At 34.4% G+C, this 17,042-nt stretch overlaps 1 protein-coding gene and 1 pseudogene across 12 annotated transcripts in view; both read left to right on the top strand.

The window, feature by feature from the left end:
* The window catches only part of TBC1D32 (TBC1 domain family member 32), a 191,225-nt gene that overhangs the window by 121,780 nt on the left and 52,403 nt on the right, over positions 1–17,042 (top strand). For 11 of the 12 annotated variants that reach the window (XM_036248320.1, XM_036248322.1, XM_036248326.1 and 8 more), the window contains 2 exons: positions 7,301–7,306; positions 14,669–14,794. In XM_036248320.1, the coding sequence (XP_036104213.1) occupies positions 7,301–7,306; positions 14,669–14,794 (132 nt within the window). The remainder of the gene's footprint in view (positions 1–7,300; positions 7,307–14,668; positions 14,795–17,042) is intronic. The other variant, XM_036248330.1, reaches the window with a different exon arrangement.
* Positions 6,969–7,076, top strand: LOC118622119 (annotated as a pseudogene).

The following is a 17,042-nucleotide window of genomic DNA, read 5'->3' as shown; positions in this document are numbered from 1 at the left end:
GCCTTATTTTAAATTGAACAAGCCAGACAGAAATCAAAAAGTAAGAGTAAATAGACACTTCCCAGAGCAGAAAAAATTATGTCATCAATTTCTGGAAATCTGTGCTCAGAGGAGTATAATTTTACTCCCTGCTCTATTCTTATAAGTGATTTAGAAAAAGGAGTAATAATAGCTTCTCTGTCTAGTGTAGAATATAACCGCAGAATGGTTATTAACCTCAGCGGGCCCATAATGCCACCAGGCAGTCATATGATGCGCCTCAGTCCCTTTACTCTCCTAGTCTCCTAGAGGACTGTTTTCACATCTTTCGTCAAACCTTCCTCCTCTCTTCCCCATCTGCCCTGTCCGATGATAGCTTTGCTATTTTACTGATGAAAAAGAGACAGTCAGAAAAGTTTCCATGTGCTCATGATACATATGAACTCACTGCATCTGTGCCATTTTTATTTATATTATTATCCTTAAACTGCCTGTGTGACTTACAAAAGCCAGCTTCTCCATTTGTGCACTACATTCCTTCCTCTATCTTCTCAAAGATATTGCTTCTACCAGCTCTCCTTTTTTCTTTATTATTATTATTTAGAGAGCCAGGGAGAATCTCTATTGTAGCCTTTCCATCCGCCAACAAGATTGGGGCTAATTCTACTATATTTAAAACAAAATTGGGGTTAATTCTGCCATATTTAAAATATCTTATTTTGAACCCTTTCCCCCTCACTGTAATACCATTTCTGTCCCTTTACTGAAAAATTCCTTGAAGGAATTGTCTAATCTTGGTATTCCAATTAATCTTCCCATTCCGTCTTGAAGGCACTTGAAAGCTAGTCAGGCTCTTACACCATCGTTCCACTAGACCTAACATTAGCATTGAACATTTTTGATCCATCGCTCTTTTATTTATTTTTATTCTTTAAATATGTTTTTATTTACTTTTTAGAGAGAGAGGAAGGGAGAGAGAGAGAGAAATATCGACGAAAGAGAGAGAAACATCTATCGGCGCCTTCTGCACACCCCCTACAGGGGTTGAGTCTGCAATCCGGGCATGTGCCCTGACCAGGAATCCAACTGGGATCTCTTGGTCCATGGGATGACACTCAGTCCACTGAGCCACACTTGCTGGGCAATCCATTCCTCTTTTATTTATTTTCAATCCTCATCCAAGGATACTTTTCTGTTTATCTTCAGATAGAGTGGGAGGGTGGGAGGGAGAGAGAGAGAGAGGGAGAAACACTATTGTGAGAGAGACACAGGTTGCCTCCTGCACATCCCAAGTAGGACTGGTGACCAAACCGCAACTGAGGACGTGCCCTTGACCAGAATCAATCCTGTGACTCTTTGGTCTGTGGGCCGCTACTCTAACCACTGCCAGGGCTCATGTTGCTTTTTTGATTTGGAAATAATGATGCACTGATTCTGTTAGGTGTTATTTTAGTGTCATTTTTACTGCAACATCTTGTTATATCATTTCATTGTTGTGGGGAAAAAAATCACTTCAGTTGTGTGCATAGTGACATCTTTCTCATTTGTCTCCCAGTTTCTAGATTTATCCTCCTTCCTATGGTTAGCATCTTCTCAGCTGTTAAATTGCCTCTCATTTGTTCATTGGCATCAGTGTTAGATATTAGATTATTTTTCTTCATCTCTAAATAAAAATCTTGAGATATCATCTGGTTCAGTTATTTTTCTTGGTGTACAGTTTAGGGTCACCATATTAAAATGTAAAAATTATTTAAAAACTACTGATTAGTATTTTCTATGTATATTTGTACATATATGTATATAAATGTATATGTATGTGTATGCATAAGTGTATGTACATATATGTGCCTGTGTGTATACGTTACATATGTGAACCTATAAAGTCACATATACATATATAATTATGTGTAAATCATCCTACGCACATGAAAGACAAGTAAGGGGAAAAAAGACAAGTAACTTGTTACCTGTGCAGAAGATCAGAGAGAGGTGCGGGGAATGGAGAAAGGAGGGCTGTACAATGGTTAAAGCAAGTACTGGTGGCATGTCAGGGCGTGTTAACGTGAACTACTGGAGATCTCCTCTTAATGTCTTTCCTATATGAAACAGAAAGACAGTGAGACATATATCAGTCTGTTTTGTTTTGGTTTTCTGTTCTTAAGCTAAAATTAGATCTCTTAGCGTTGTTATACCTAACTGGCCAGTCTGCTCCACTGCATTCCATGTTGGTGTGTTCTGGATGGGGATTTCTTTCTCTAAGGAGGAAGGGAACTCTAGTACTTCCGTACTGAGAAATAAAAATGGCTCGAGGGATTGGATACCATACTCTGGTTATTGGTGACATACCTCAATAATATGAGACATTTGCTCTTTTAACTTTTCTGCCATCCTACATTCATTTTATTTATTACTTTTATAATATTTACGCAGGTTGAATTGTAAAATAGTCTGCAATTTAGATTATGCCTATATCCTATATATCTTACTGCATATACCCCTGGAGTAGTTCCAGGACCCCCAGAGATACCAAAATCTGCAGATGCTGAAGTCTGTTAGTCAGCCCTTCATATCTGTGAGTTTCACATATGTAGATACGGAGGACCAACTGTACTGTAGAATATCTGTCTTTATCAGGAAACCATTTGGATATATATATTTACTCAGCTGTAGTTGTTATCTTCAAAGTGGACAGTAGTAGAGAGTAATTTTCTTTTTGTTATTGCCTGTTTGTTTCTACTACTCCTAACAGAGCCAACAGAATAGCAGAAGCATAGCACTGACTCAGGGTCACTGGTGGCCCACCCACTTGGTATTGACTGCCTTTCTTTGGTCTTCAAAATTCAAAAGGTTGCTCATTGAAAGCCTCAAACATGTTAGTAACTCCTAGTGCAATTGAACTCCACAATGTTCCCAGGAACTCCTAAAGTCACTCTTTACCCACATATCCCTTTAGAGGCCCTTCTTGAAAGTTTACCTCCTTAGGGATTTCTAGGAAGTAAGCAGAGCGACAGCTAATGTGAGCCACCCATATAAACACATTTACTACTTCCCCATTATTTCATTTACCTTGCCATTTACTTCATCTCGTCCTTGCTCTTTCTGTAGTAATTGTCCTACGTATTCTGTGTCAACCATGTGGGTCTTAATTTTTACTTTTTAAAAACAGCCGTATTGAGATGAAATTCATAAACCATACATTTCACCCATTTAAAGTGTGCAATTTTATGGTTTTTAGTGTATTCACAGATATGTGCAGCCATCATCACAGACAATATCAGAACATTTTATCACCTCAAAAAGAAACCCAGTACCCTCTTTTCCCTCCTTCCCTCACCCAGCCCTAAGGAACCACTAATCTACTTTCTTTGTCTTGAGAGATTTTCTAGTCTAGACTTTCATGTGAATGGAATAATATAATATGTGGCACTGTGAGTGGAGTATCTTCCTTGGCATGAGGTTTTCAAGGTTCATCTATGTTGTAGTATGTGTAAGTACTTCTTGCCTTTTTATGGTCAAATGCTATTCCATTGTACAGCTATAACGTAATTTGTTTATACATTGGTCTGCTGATGGACACTTGGATTGTTTATTTATTTTTTTCTTAATTAATTAATTTATTTTTGTTACAGATGTTTCTCCTTTTCTCCCCACTGATTCCCCTCTCCCCTTCCCTTTCCGCCCTCTCCCCAGCTTTGTTGTCCCTGTCCATTGTTCATGCATACATGCATATAAGTTCTGTGACAGTGTTGCTATAAACAGTCCTGTACAAGTTTCTGCATGAACATATGTTTTCTTTTATCTCGAGTGTATGCCTAGAAGTGGAATAAATGAATTATATGGTAATTCTATGTTTAATAGTTTGAGGAACTGCTTCACTGTTTTCTAAAACACGTGTACCACCATTCTGCATTCCCACCAGCAGGCTATCAGAGTTCGGATTTTCTGCATCACCATCATTTGTTGCGATCTGACCTTTGATCTTAACCATCCTACTGGATGTGAAGTGTTGTCTTATTGTGGTTTTGATTTGCATTTTCTTGATCACTAATGATGTTGAGCATCTCTTCATGTTCTTATTGGTCATTTGTATATATAAACTTGGATTTCTTGCCCATTTTTTAATTGGGTTATTTGTTTCTTTATTATTGAGTTCTATGAGTTCTTTATATAATCTAGATATGTCTCTTATCAGATATATGCTTTGGAAACTTCTTCCACAACTTAAAATGTATTAAATTTATGCCTCTGGGCCTTTGCTCTTAATGTTCCCTATTTCAATACTACTGATTTTTACTCTTAACCTGGATAGTTTTTTCTAAACCTTTTGAGCTTAGTCTGAATATTTACTTCTTCAGAGAAGTTATCTCCACCTTATCTAAAATATACTTCCTCTCTTGCTTATTGCTTTCTGGCTTCCTATTTATTTCTATAATAGCATTACACCTTACTCTGAACCACAGGCCAATGCTCTAACTGCTGAGCCAAACCAGCCAGGGCACACTTATACCTTACTCTGAGCTTATATATTTATTTGTTCATTGCCTGTTGACCTAGTATGAAACCTCCATGAGACACAGATGATGTCTGCCTTAGATAGTAGGTAATAATAAATATTTATTGAATGAACAGATGAATTAATATTGGATTTCTTCTACTTTATTTTCCATCATCAAATTCTATCTTCCAGATCTTTGTCAAGGAACACTGGAGATTTCTTCTTGGCTAATTTGATATAAGTTTAGAAATTTCTACTCATATCTGGAAAAAAATTCTGATCTGACTCTTTCTTTAGAGCTTGCTTAGCTTTGCAGTAAGAAAGCTCCTTGAGCTTGACTTCACGGAGCTCTCTTTCATGAAATAGACACCTTTATTATAGTTATTTTGTCATTTGCAAAGTGGTACTTTATATTTTTCTGGCACATAAAAGATGTGCATTGTTGGCATTAGATCTCATCTTTTTACAGTTGAAAAAAATAACCCTAAAAATGCATAGCCTTTATTCTGTGAATACTTTAAATTTAATCTTTTATAGGTTTAGTATCTTAACTTCACTAATTCCTCTACTGCATTTATACTTATCTGATAGAAATTTAGCCTGGCAAACGTACTCTTCTAAATGCTATATAAAATAATAAGTTCCATGGTAATAATCACTCCCTTTAATGGGATGCACCAAGTAATATTAAATCTTTACAGTCAGAGTGTTTAAATATATTTAATTGGATATTTTTATGTGACATTATTCCTGTAGGAGAAAACATCATTTTAAAGTTCATAATATGTGAAATAGAAATATCTTGATATAGTTCTTTTTTGTTTGTTTGTTTTGACCTTAACATGTAGTTTTTCTGAATACAAATTAAATGAAAAAGGAGGGAGGATGTCATATAAAATCGAAGCAAATTCCAGTTAGAATTTACTTTTCACAGTTTGTAAATTTTCAGTTCCAAATGAATTTAGTATTAAGTATGTGTTTAATCATTTGTTTCTTTGTGTTGATCAAATGTCTGCGAGTACCATATTATGTTCTTAGGAGAAGATCATGAATCTAAGCCACTATATTAAATCCGTATTATTTGCGTAAACTTGGTGTTTTATAAAAGCACAAGTGCAAATTGGCACTATTTAGGTATTAATATGTGGGGAATGGAACCAGTTTTTTTTTTTAGGTATTATATATAATCTTATTGTACACATTTTACAGTTACAAACTACTGTTTATAAAAGAGTTAATCATTGAAATGCATTTTTGTCAATAAGGAAACAGATATTAATAGATAAAGTTTCAAAATTAGAGATGAAGCTGAAGAAAAAGAGTATCATATTCCCTGTCTCTGGAGTTATGCAGCATTCAGTGAATGAGCAATATAGTTCATGTGGTTTATAATTACATTCTTATGATGCCAACATATTTATCTTAGTTCTTAAAACATGCTGATATTACTTTAAATTGGATGCATTAAAAATGTTGAAATTTAGTTTTTTAAACTACATATACTGTTATTTTGTTACTGGAACAGTATCCTTCTTTTTAAAAAACTTTTCATTAGGGGTGACATTGGTTAATAAAATTATATAGATTTCAGCCCTGGGTGGTGTGGCTCTGTGATTAGAGTGTCAGTCTGCACACTGAAGGGTATGATTTCTAGTCAAGGGCACAATTCCTGGTCAAGGGCACCTACCTAAATTGCAGGTTTGATCCCTGGCCCCAGTAGGTCCCGTACACATCAGTGTTTCTCTCTCACTCTCTCTCTACCCCCTCCCTCCTTCCCTTCCACTCTCTCTAAAAATCAATAGGAAAAACATCCTTGGGTGAGAATTAACAAAAAAGTTATATAAGTTTTAGGTGTACAATTCTCTAATACATCATTCGTATGTTTTATTGTGTATTTTCCACCCAAAGTCAACAAAGTCAAGTCTCCTTCCATCACCATTTATTCTCCTTTACCTTCTTCTAACCCCCCACCCTTGAACAGTATCCTTATTCTAACAAGACAACTTTCATTTATTTTGATTTTGTTTAATAAATTTTTATGTCCTTACTGGGTTTAATTCTTTATTCCCTAATACTGCTTCTTGCTGAAACTTTGACACTTTCTGTCTTTTCTGATATTAAATCCCTGTCCATGTCCTGATGAGTTAGCTTTATGCCATTTTAATTTACAAATGGGATGACATCCCATTATACAATCCTAATAGTATAGATTCAAAATTGGAATACTATCTACATAGTATATAGAAATAAACCTTTTAAGAAAAGAAAGGTGATAATGAAATGATATACAATGGCAACTATATTTTAATAAAAGAATGAAAATTGCCAAACTAGCAAGTGAATAGACTGGACTGCCTTCATTGCTAATCTGATAAATTATATAAGAATTAAGATTACCACACCTTCTGCAGTCAAATAAAAATGAATTCCAGAGGATAAATCGTGAAAGTGCTCTGAAAAATATAGAACTATATATACTATACAAAAAGGAATACAGGTTGTAGCCATGGGATCTCCAACTGCATGCCAGAACAACCTGGAAAGACTTTGACAGCTCAGGTCAGCCTAATACCTGCAGCTGCCACTCGCCTTTCCTATAATATATATATATAAAAAAAAGGAATACAACATGATGATGATATTGTTCTGATTTTAAAAGCCTTTTTTGCATTATGTCTTGCACATATAGTCAGTCTATAAATATTTTTAGTGATGAATTCTCCCTTTTTTCAAATATTTTCTAGGCCCTATGTCGTCAGACATTTTCTTATTCTCCTTTCTTTCTTTATTATTCTTAACCTTGGAATTAAGATCTATTATTTGCAGATAAAGGTAAGTGACTTTTATTTGACATCATTCTATTAATTAAAGAGACTGGGAATATGAAATTGTGGTATCTTTCCAATGTAGTAAATCTTGAGCTGCAGCTGTTGAAATACTTAGTTTAAAAATCAAAATCAGTATTTTTTTTCTGAACAGAACTTATTTTTATGTAATTTTTACTTTCATGTTTGAAACAAACATATCTATGTCAATCAGGGGAAATAGATCACCTGCTAGTTTAGGTGCAGGTGATAAGGGAAAACGAATTCTTCATTTTTGAAGATTCTTCACGGATTTCTCCTATACTAGAAGTTTAATTATCACTTATTAAAGAAAAATAAAAGTAATATGATAATTTCAAAATGAGGAATAAGCTATATAAAACAGAGATTTCATGTGTTAAGAACCCACAACTCTTCAAACAAAATAAAGATGTGTAAAATAGTAGATATTCCCAAATTTAGAGAGGTACAGAGAACTTTTGTAATACAGAGAGCTTAGGTATCTTTCCAATTGCTTCTTGAATGTGTAAACTATCAACCACTGCAAAAGTCTAACATTCTTTATTATAATAAGAGTAACTGAAATGACTGTGTTAACTTACATGGGAGAAGATAAGATAAGCAGAAACACAAGTGGGAAGCAAATATTCCACAAATAAGCTTTAGATGAAGGAGACTTGACTTGGGGTGGTAGACACATATACAATACAATATCGAGATGATGTATTGTGGAATTGTATACATGAAGAACATATAACTTTTAAAAACCTATGTCACTCCAATAAGTTCAATTTTAAAAAAAGGAAAAAATGATAATAGAGGGTGATCATCTAAATGAAGCTTTGGAATCAGCTGCTGGTTAGTTTATGAACTATTTTATTTATTTATTTTCAGCAATTGTCTTTGTATTATATATAAAGCGAGCATTGAAAATTATTGACTGCCATCCTGGGAACGAAGTACTATACGTTTCTGAGTAAATAGCAGATTTTCTTTGAATTTATATTGAAATTACATTTCCCTCCCCTTGAAATTGAGGTTATTTTTACATTACCTATAATAACTTTATAATCAATATAATTTTCTATATAATAATCTTTTGAAAAACAAATAATATAATATCCTCAAGTCTGATAAGATTATAGTACTAACCATAACAAAGAATTTCAGAGTTAAGGTATGAAATTAGCTATGATTGGCTAATTTTATAAACATAAAACTTGATATCCTGTCCTCCATCCCATTTTCCACAGTGGTAGCAAAGAATGAGTTTAAAATATATTTTTTAGTTTATCTTCCAATTTTTCATAGTTGCTAAATCATAGTGGTCTGAAGGAACACAGAGAAGAAGTACATATCTTCTATCTTCCTACATATACCAAACCTTTCTTGGAAAAACAAAATGTAGTTTTCATGGTGACTTCATCATAGCTAGATATGTAACTTATATATTGAAACCTACAATATTACACTATATTGTCTCTAAAAGTAATACTGCATAGTTAGAAGTATGCAAAAATGGTTTCTATAAAAAATAAAGTGTGAGTCAAGGAAGGGATTATTCAGCCAATATATAGAATATCAACCTAGGTTCTTCCTGGTGAAATATATACATTGTTTTTTCATTTAATTCTAAAAAGTGAATATTTGTTTTGTTACAGGAGAATGGATTGTACCCAGACAGCAGTCATTAATGTGATATTAATGAGAATTTGAAAATTTATACTTTAAAACACTTTACTATAATATAGTGATTAGAATTCTTGCAAGTGAATCATTTTATATATGCACATATGTTTTTTCTTTTTTATTGAATTTATTGGGGTGACATTGGTTAATAAAATTGTATAGGTCTCAGGTGTACATCACCTTTTATCCTCCCAGGCCCTCTTCTACCTCCTCTCACCCCTCTCTCCCTCTGGCAATCGCTGTTCTGCTGTCTGTGTCTATGAGTCTTCTCTTTTTATATGCACATACTTTTAATTAAAGTTTAGTGAGTTCTAATATAGACTTTATACCAAATTATGAACTATAACTGCTCATATTTATTTATTTATTTTTAATTTATTTTTTATTTTATTTTATTTTATTTTTTTTTATCCTCACCTGAGGATATTTTTTTTCCATTTTTTGTACAGATAGAGTGGGAGGGAGAGAGAGGAAGGGAGAGAGAGAGAAACATCGACGTGAAAGGACACATCGAGTGGCTGCCACCCGCACGACCAACCAGGGCCGGGGACAAACTGCAACCGAGGCACGTGCCCCTAGCGGGAACCGAACCTGGGTCTCTCCAGACCGCAGGCCGACGCTCTAACCGCTGAGCCAAGCTGGCCAGGGCTAACTGCTCATATTTAAATGACACTACTAACCTTAGAAGGTTTTAGTTACTTCGGTTACTTTCAATTATACCACATATATTTAATGTACATGCATGTATATGTAATAAATTTTTATATTCAACAGAATGCACTCATTTAAAGAATATAGTTTGAATTTGACAGACATCTCTGCCCATATAACCACCACCATAATAAAAATATAGAACATTTTTATGACCCCACAAAAGTTCCCTTTGTCATTTGCAGTCAACTTATCTTTATCTTAGATGTAGGCAGTCACTGATTTATTTATTTTTTCATTACTGTAGATTAGGATTTTTCAACCTCAGCACTACTTTAGGCCAGGTAAATGCTTTTGCCAGAGTGCGCTGTCCTTCCTGTGCATTGCAGGATTTTAGCAGCATTCCTGGCCCCTCTGCCCACTGGATGCCAGTAGAATTCTCTCTATACTTTCCATTCCCAATTGTGATAACCAGAAATGTCTCTAGAAATTGTTGATGTTTCCCCTGCAGAGCAAGACCTAATCTGTTTGAGAACCACTGCTGTAGATTACTTTTTCATATTTTGCATTTCATACAAATAGAATGATATAGGATGCTTACTTTGTTTCTGGTTAACTTTAGTATAATGGTTTTGAGCTTCATCCTGTTATATGTACCATTGCTTGTTTCTTTTTACTGAATAGGATTACAGTATTGATAAAATACAATTTGATTAAATATTTTATGTTTTTTTTTCTTTAAATTCTTAAAATTGCTGCTAAAAATATCTGACTGCTAATTAATTGTATTACTTTAGTCCTTTCCGAGTATTTCTATTAATTCATTTATCTACTGATAATGAGTCACATTTTCTTTTCTCATGTTAGTGATTTTTTAATTAAATATTGAACATCATTAATTTTACATAGCTGAGTGCTGGATTTTGTTGTCTTTAAAGAGTAATGGGCGTTTTTTGATATGCAGTTTAATTACTCATGGATCAGTTTGATCTTTCAAGACTTTTCTTTTGGTTGGTGTGGATGTAGAGTTGCCTTTATTTATGTCTAACTTAGCTCTTTTACTAAGGTGTGGTTTTCCTGGCACTTCTGTGGAATACCCTGGTAGTTAAGGAGGACTTCTCACTCTGACTGGAACTTGGACATGTCTTAAGCCTCTGTGTATACTCTGGGAATGTTCATTTTACAATTCCCAGCTGTCCTTTGCCCAGCCTTGTGGAGTTCACTCCTTACCTGCACAGCTGGTTATTTTGTGATCAACTTGATAAAAACTTATACAGGTTTCTGAAGTACTTTCTTTGCTCTTCCTCTCCAGTACAATGATTCACAAATTTTAGCCTCCTCAGTCTCTCTGCAATTTAACTTTTGTCTCTTTAATTGAGCGAGATCTTATAGGATCTCTCTTTCTGCGTATTAATCTTAAGAGTGTCTTCAAGAAAAGAAACAGGGCTAATTGTGAAGCTTACTTCATTAGTTTTTCTTTTCTCACACATGGCAGTCTTGTACTGCCTATTGACCAATGTCTGAAAATATAACAAAGTCATATTTTATCCAGTTTTTGAGTTGTTTACAGCAGGAGGTCAAGTCTATTCTCAGTTCCCCCCTCATGACCAGAAGCAGAACTCTAGTTTTTAATTTTTTGTGTAATTCTAAACATAGAAATTTGGGAAAACATCAAATTCTGTGTCATTCATATTAGTTCTACTCAGTCACTAATTTCGAGTTATCGTATTCAAAGATAACATTTCTGTGATTCTATTTCTTCGTGCTTTATTTTCTGTATCCAAGGGCCTTTGCTGGAGGTGACACCATTGGCCTCTCTCTGGACTTTCTCACATATTCTACACAAAGTTAGGTAGAAAAAATGTTTGGAAGGTGAATTTGGGAGAAGGAATGGAAAAATCTTGAATTAACCTAGTTGTGGGTTATACTTTCACATTGGCCTATCTTTAGGTTATATTCACACCTTTTTTTTTTTTTTTTTTTTTTTACAAGAACAGTCAGGTGGGGTCCTTTGGTTGTCTGTCATTTGATTAAGGAAGTTTGTTCAGTTCAGAGGAGACATTGTTGGCAGCAGATCCAGTGATGCTGCTGATTTGGCTGTCTCTGTTACTAACCCTGTTATTTTGAACTGTGTATCTACTCCTATCTACTTCTCAGTTGGCCCATATTTGGAGAGGGAAATAGGGAATTATTGTTCCCCTCAAACATAATAATATCACAGATATACATGTTTTTCAATTAACATTTTATCGAATCACTGAGTATTTTTAACTGTGAGGAATGCAAATTGAAAAGCTCATACTTCTACTGATGGATAGTTGGGGGGAAGCTATAGCCAGAAGTATATAAATGATACAGCTGTCTCTCTAGAAGTCTTAGTCATTTTGCCTCTAGCTCAGCAGTTTTTTACGGCCTCAAATCCAATTTCTTGGTATCTAAACTAGGCCCTTCAGCCCCTCCACCAACTGGTACTGCTGCATCAGTACTGTTCATAATCATAGTGCCTTGTGCTCTTTTCCTTAGGATCAGGTGATGAAAAAGCAAAACAAAATAGCAAAGGTGGAAGGAGAGAAGAGAGCAAGAGGAGGGCATAGAGAAGGAGGGAAGAGGGAAAGGATAACCTGGGATTTTTAAATAGCAGGTAATTTATGAAAGACCTATGTGGACATCCTCTATTTGAAGGCGATATAGTGGTTATAAAAGGCAGGGTTACACAAGGGTAGAAAAGATGATATAGAGAACGCAATAAAGATGAAAAACAAACAAACTGCATTTGTCTTTGCAATCATGTGCCAGTAGTGTTCCTAACTCAGCTCTAGGTAGTTTGTTCTTGGGAAATAAGTAATGTACATATTGTAAATGGAAACTATAAAAAGTCCATTTTAACCAGTTCAATCAAGTCTTTTACCTAATTCATATGAAGATAAAACTTGGTTATTAAGAATTTTCATAATTTTCAACAAAGTTATAAGTTTTGATATTTCTCGAATTTAGATGAAATGTTTTGAGAATTTTTATTCAAAGAATAATTTTCTCCTCTGATTTAATCAATTTATTCTTTTTGTAGTTGTTGCTTCTGATTAAAGCTATTTATGGAATATTACAAGATCATTCTGGTCTTGATATTAAAAGAGAATAGATTAGTACTAAATATCAGAATTATGTATTCTTTCAACAAAACAATACTTTATGTGTATTTTTGTGTAAGCAAGTATTTGTTTGTAATATTTATTTTTATGCTCATGTGGTTTTACAAAAGAGCTTTGATACAAGAAGATGTTTTTTGTGACCTAAATGTGAAATATGAAAATAGTTCATAAATAGTGATTTATATATTTAATCATAATTTTGTATATGATAACCATGAGGACTGTGTGAGGATACAGAGCTGCTTTTTTAGGGTTAAGTAAAACCAATTTAGATCACTGGAATGATATGTATATCTTGATTACACTGTTACAATTTTTGTGTGTATATGTGTAATGTACACAGGCATGTATACACACATACACATATATGCTCATGTCATGTAATTTTCATGAGGGCAAGTAACCTTGTCTGTCTTGATTCTTATAGCCACATAGGAGGAACTCTGTATGTATTTATGGAATGTAGTTGTACAAAGACTGAATAGAAAACTAAAATCAAAATAGTTTTTTATTGTAGTAGATTAATTTTTAAAACTTATAAGAATAAGGACTTGTTTTTTATTATAATTTTATTCATTTTAAGAACAAAGTAGAGTTGGTTGAAATTCTTTCCAGTATCAAGTTGCCCGCTGGTAATTTTGTTGTAGACTCATCAGCTCAAAATATAGGTTAGTAGATGTATTTTGTAGTGTTGGTGTTCCCAGACCACATCTTTGGGCAGAAGCAAATCTTAGGTCCTTTGACCCTATATTTTTAAAAGGTTCTTGTTCCCCTTTTCCCCCCTCAAATCTCCTTCAAGGAAAGTGGTATGAATTCATATGACTACCTATGCCCTCATGCTCTAGTAGAAAATAAGAGAGCATCTTTGCTTCTTTTTCTCCTCCTCGAATTTTTACCTACATGTGTGTAGGATACTATATATATATATGTCTATATGCATATGTACATAACCATTTTTAATAACACCTAAGTCCTCTTTTACTATATTATTTATAGATGATTTCTAATATAAAATCTTATGGGAATAACATTAAAATAGCAGGTAGAAAAATCTCACAGGAATAAAATTAAAATTAAAGTGGGAAAATAAAATTAAAATGAGCTGAAAGCACCCTGGCCAGTGTGGCTCACTTGGTTGAAGTGTCATCCATGCACTAGAAAGTTGTGGGTTCGGTTCTGGTCAGGACACATACCTAGGTTTTTGGTTCGATCCCGGTCAGGGACTGTGGGAAGCACCCAGTCAATGTGTCTCTCTCACATTGGTGTTTCTTCCCCTCCTCCTTCCTTCCTCCCATTCTAAAATAAATTTTAAAAAATTGGATAAAAACTGCCATGTAGTCATGAAATTGCTTAGAAGAAAAAGTTATATTTTAGCCATACTCTTTCAGCACCAATTATTGTTTTCAGTATAATTTTTTTCAAGAAGAGGAAATAAATGATTTACTAGAGAATTTCTACACTCATGCTTTGTTGTTGCTTTTAAAGAAATGATTAAAACTGCACCTGAATGTACATGAAGAATTAATATAATGTTCATGTCAGTCTAGCGAATCTTAATGTCCATACTGTTTACTAAATCAAATTCTCAATAATGAGTTATGTTGTATAACAATAAGAATATTCAAGAATTATGGTTATAAATCAATCCATTTTATGAGCTTTGAGTAAATCAATAATCCATTTTTATGAGGTTTTAATAAAAGTGGTAAATAGCAGTTGATGGTATAAGATGTAATTCCAGAAAAATGTTTTCCTTTGAACGCCATATATATTCTGTATTTTTTTCTAGAATTTGTAGCTTTACATGCATAACATTAACACAATTTTTCAATGTATCCAACATGTCTTATAATAATAATGCATGCTATCTTTCTTAATAGACAGTGATCTTGGCAAAATTTTATTGCACTTCAAGATGTCTGATAAACAAACTGAATGGATAGAAAACTGTCGAAGACAATTTTGCAAAATGATGAAGGCCAGACCTGATATAATCAGTGGAGGTGGTAAGTGTGCTGTTTAAATTTTTCTGTTTTTATTTTTGCATTAAAATTATATTAATTGAAGCTGTGTTTCCTGAAGATTTAGTACCGGCATGTCTAGAATACATAATGCTAATTCCAGAAGTCCATTGACTTCTGAGAAACTTATGACGCTGGAGAACTAAAATTAAAATCTGAGATTACTGAGTTTTTTAGAAAACTACGAGGTCTTGGTAAGCAAATCTGAAACACTGATTTATCTGTGCCCAGGCAACAGTTTGCTTGATTTTACCAGCTTTCACCAGCATATGTCATAGTGCTATATTTGTGAAAGTTTATTGAATTTTTTTGTTGACTGATATTTGGAAATTCTGCCACATCCAGCAAAAGATGGGCTATGATGACGAGAACAAAAGCCTGACTTATAAAAGGAGGATCCTCAGTGGTGGTGCTAAATGGGCAAAAGCATTCATTTCTTTTGTTCTCCCATTCGTTTGACGCTTGTGATTACCATTGCATATGGTTATTGGTCTATCCTCAGCAACATTATCCCAGTGGCACCTGCCCATCATGTGAATGTGTTACTAAAGATACTTTTCTCATAGCCCCTCTCCTTGGCATAGCAAACCAGGGGAAGGAGGAATTCAGCACATCTCCTAATTATTCTGTCACCTTCTGCATTCTTCTTTTGTACTTCAGCCTTACTAGTATACCCAGAAAGTACTCTTAAAGTTGTTGCATTTTCAGAGACACTAAATTGTCCTGTCATCTATCTACATGTGGCTATAAAGCAATGTAATTAACACAATCAGATAATTATTGAACACTCAATATAAATTACATGGTAAACAGTATAAGGAATTATTTCAAAGAGGCTAAGAATTTAAAAAAAGGTAAATTTTGTGTGTGGTAGTCTAATTTATATGATGGAACTTACATTTAGTCTTTAAGTAGTCTAAATAGTCATCATAGAAAACATATAGGGTGACTTATACTTTTGAAAGGTGGAGTAGATGTTCTTTTCCTTCTCCCTCTTACTATATACAATGAAAATCTCTGGATATTGTATATAAAACAAACATAAGATGTGTCTGGCATATGAAGAGAATAAGGCAGACTGGCTAGGGACCCTAGGACTCAAGGGACATCTCAGAGGTGAGTTCCCTGGGTTTTCTTTTTGTCTCCTATATCCTACACTGAGTTATAAGAATGAAAACAGGTGCAGGAAACAAAAAAGGGAGTGGGTGATAAAAGCCAGCTCTGTCTAGCCAGAGGACCAGGAAAAGATTAGTGTACCAAGGCAGAAAACTCGTAGAAAATGACCACGTTAAACCTGACAAATACCACAGAAAATCCTGGCAGCTAAATCTGGGATGCAGCCTGGACATCCATCCTCACCTGGAAGTGTTAAGGCACCTCTGCCATCCTCCTGCTCCAGTGGTATCAGAGGAGACTTAGGTATAGAGTAAGTACTTTCATCGCCTTCCAGTGGTAACGAGAACACAACCTCTTCTTCTCCTCCTCACATGTATTTGTTTAACACATGAAATAAATTTAAAAATAGAAAGTGTCAGCAAAGAATTAGTAAAGAAAATATTAGAACTGAAAAGTACTATAATCAGCATTAGAAGCTCAATGGATGGGTTCAACAATAAAATGGTGGCAACAGAGGGAAGAATCAGATAACCTGAAGATATCAGCAGAGAAGAAATAGACTGAAAAGTCAACAGAGCCCAGAGACTTATGGAACCAAAGGAAAAACATCTGTAACAAAAACAAATTAATAAAAATAATTAAAAAAAAAAAGTAACATTTGTGTCATTAGAGTCCTGGGAAGAGGTTGGGACTACAAATTTGAAGCATTGAAGACTGAAAACTTTCCAGATTTGCCAAAGACCGAAGCCTGTGGATTCAGGAAACCTGAAGAGGGTAAAGAGATTCACACCAAGACATAATATGTTCAAATTGCTGAGAACTGAAGACAAAGATAAAAATCTTGAAAGCAGAGAGAGGAACAACACCTTACCTACAGGGGATAATCAATGCAAATGACAGTGGATTTCTCACCAGAAAAGATGGAGGACAGAGCAAGGGTGTTATTCACATGCTGAAAGCAAAGAACTGGCAACCTGAATTTTGTGCCCATGGAAAATAGTTTTCAGGAATGCTGAGAAAATCAAGAAATTCTCAGATGAATTCGTGATTAGACCTTCTCTAAAGGGAAGGATAAAGAAGTTTTCTACCACTGCACTATCTCTGCAACTTCCTGTGA

This window comes from Molossus molossus, unplaced genomic scaffold (genome assembly GCF_014108415.1).
Source record: "Molossus molossus isolate mMolMol1 unplaced genomic scaffold, mMolMol1.p scaffold_m16_p_8, whole genome shotgun sequence".
In the NCBI taxonomy this organism is placed as follows: domain Eukaryota; kingdom Metazoa; phylum Chordata; class Mammalia; order Chiroptera; family Molossidae; genus Molossus; species Molossus molossus.
The sequence above is the reverse complement of the archived record's forward strand: the minus strand, read 5'-3'. Positions and strand labels throughout refer to the sequence as shown.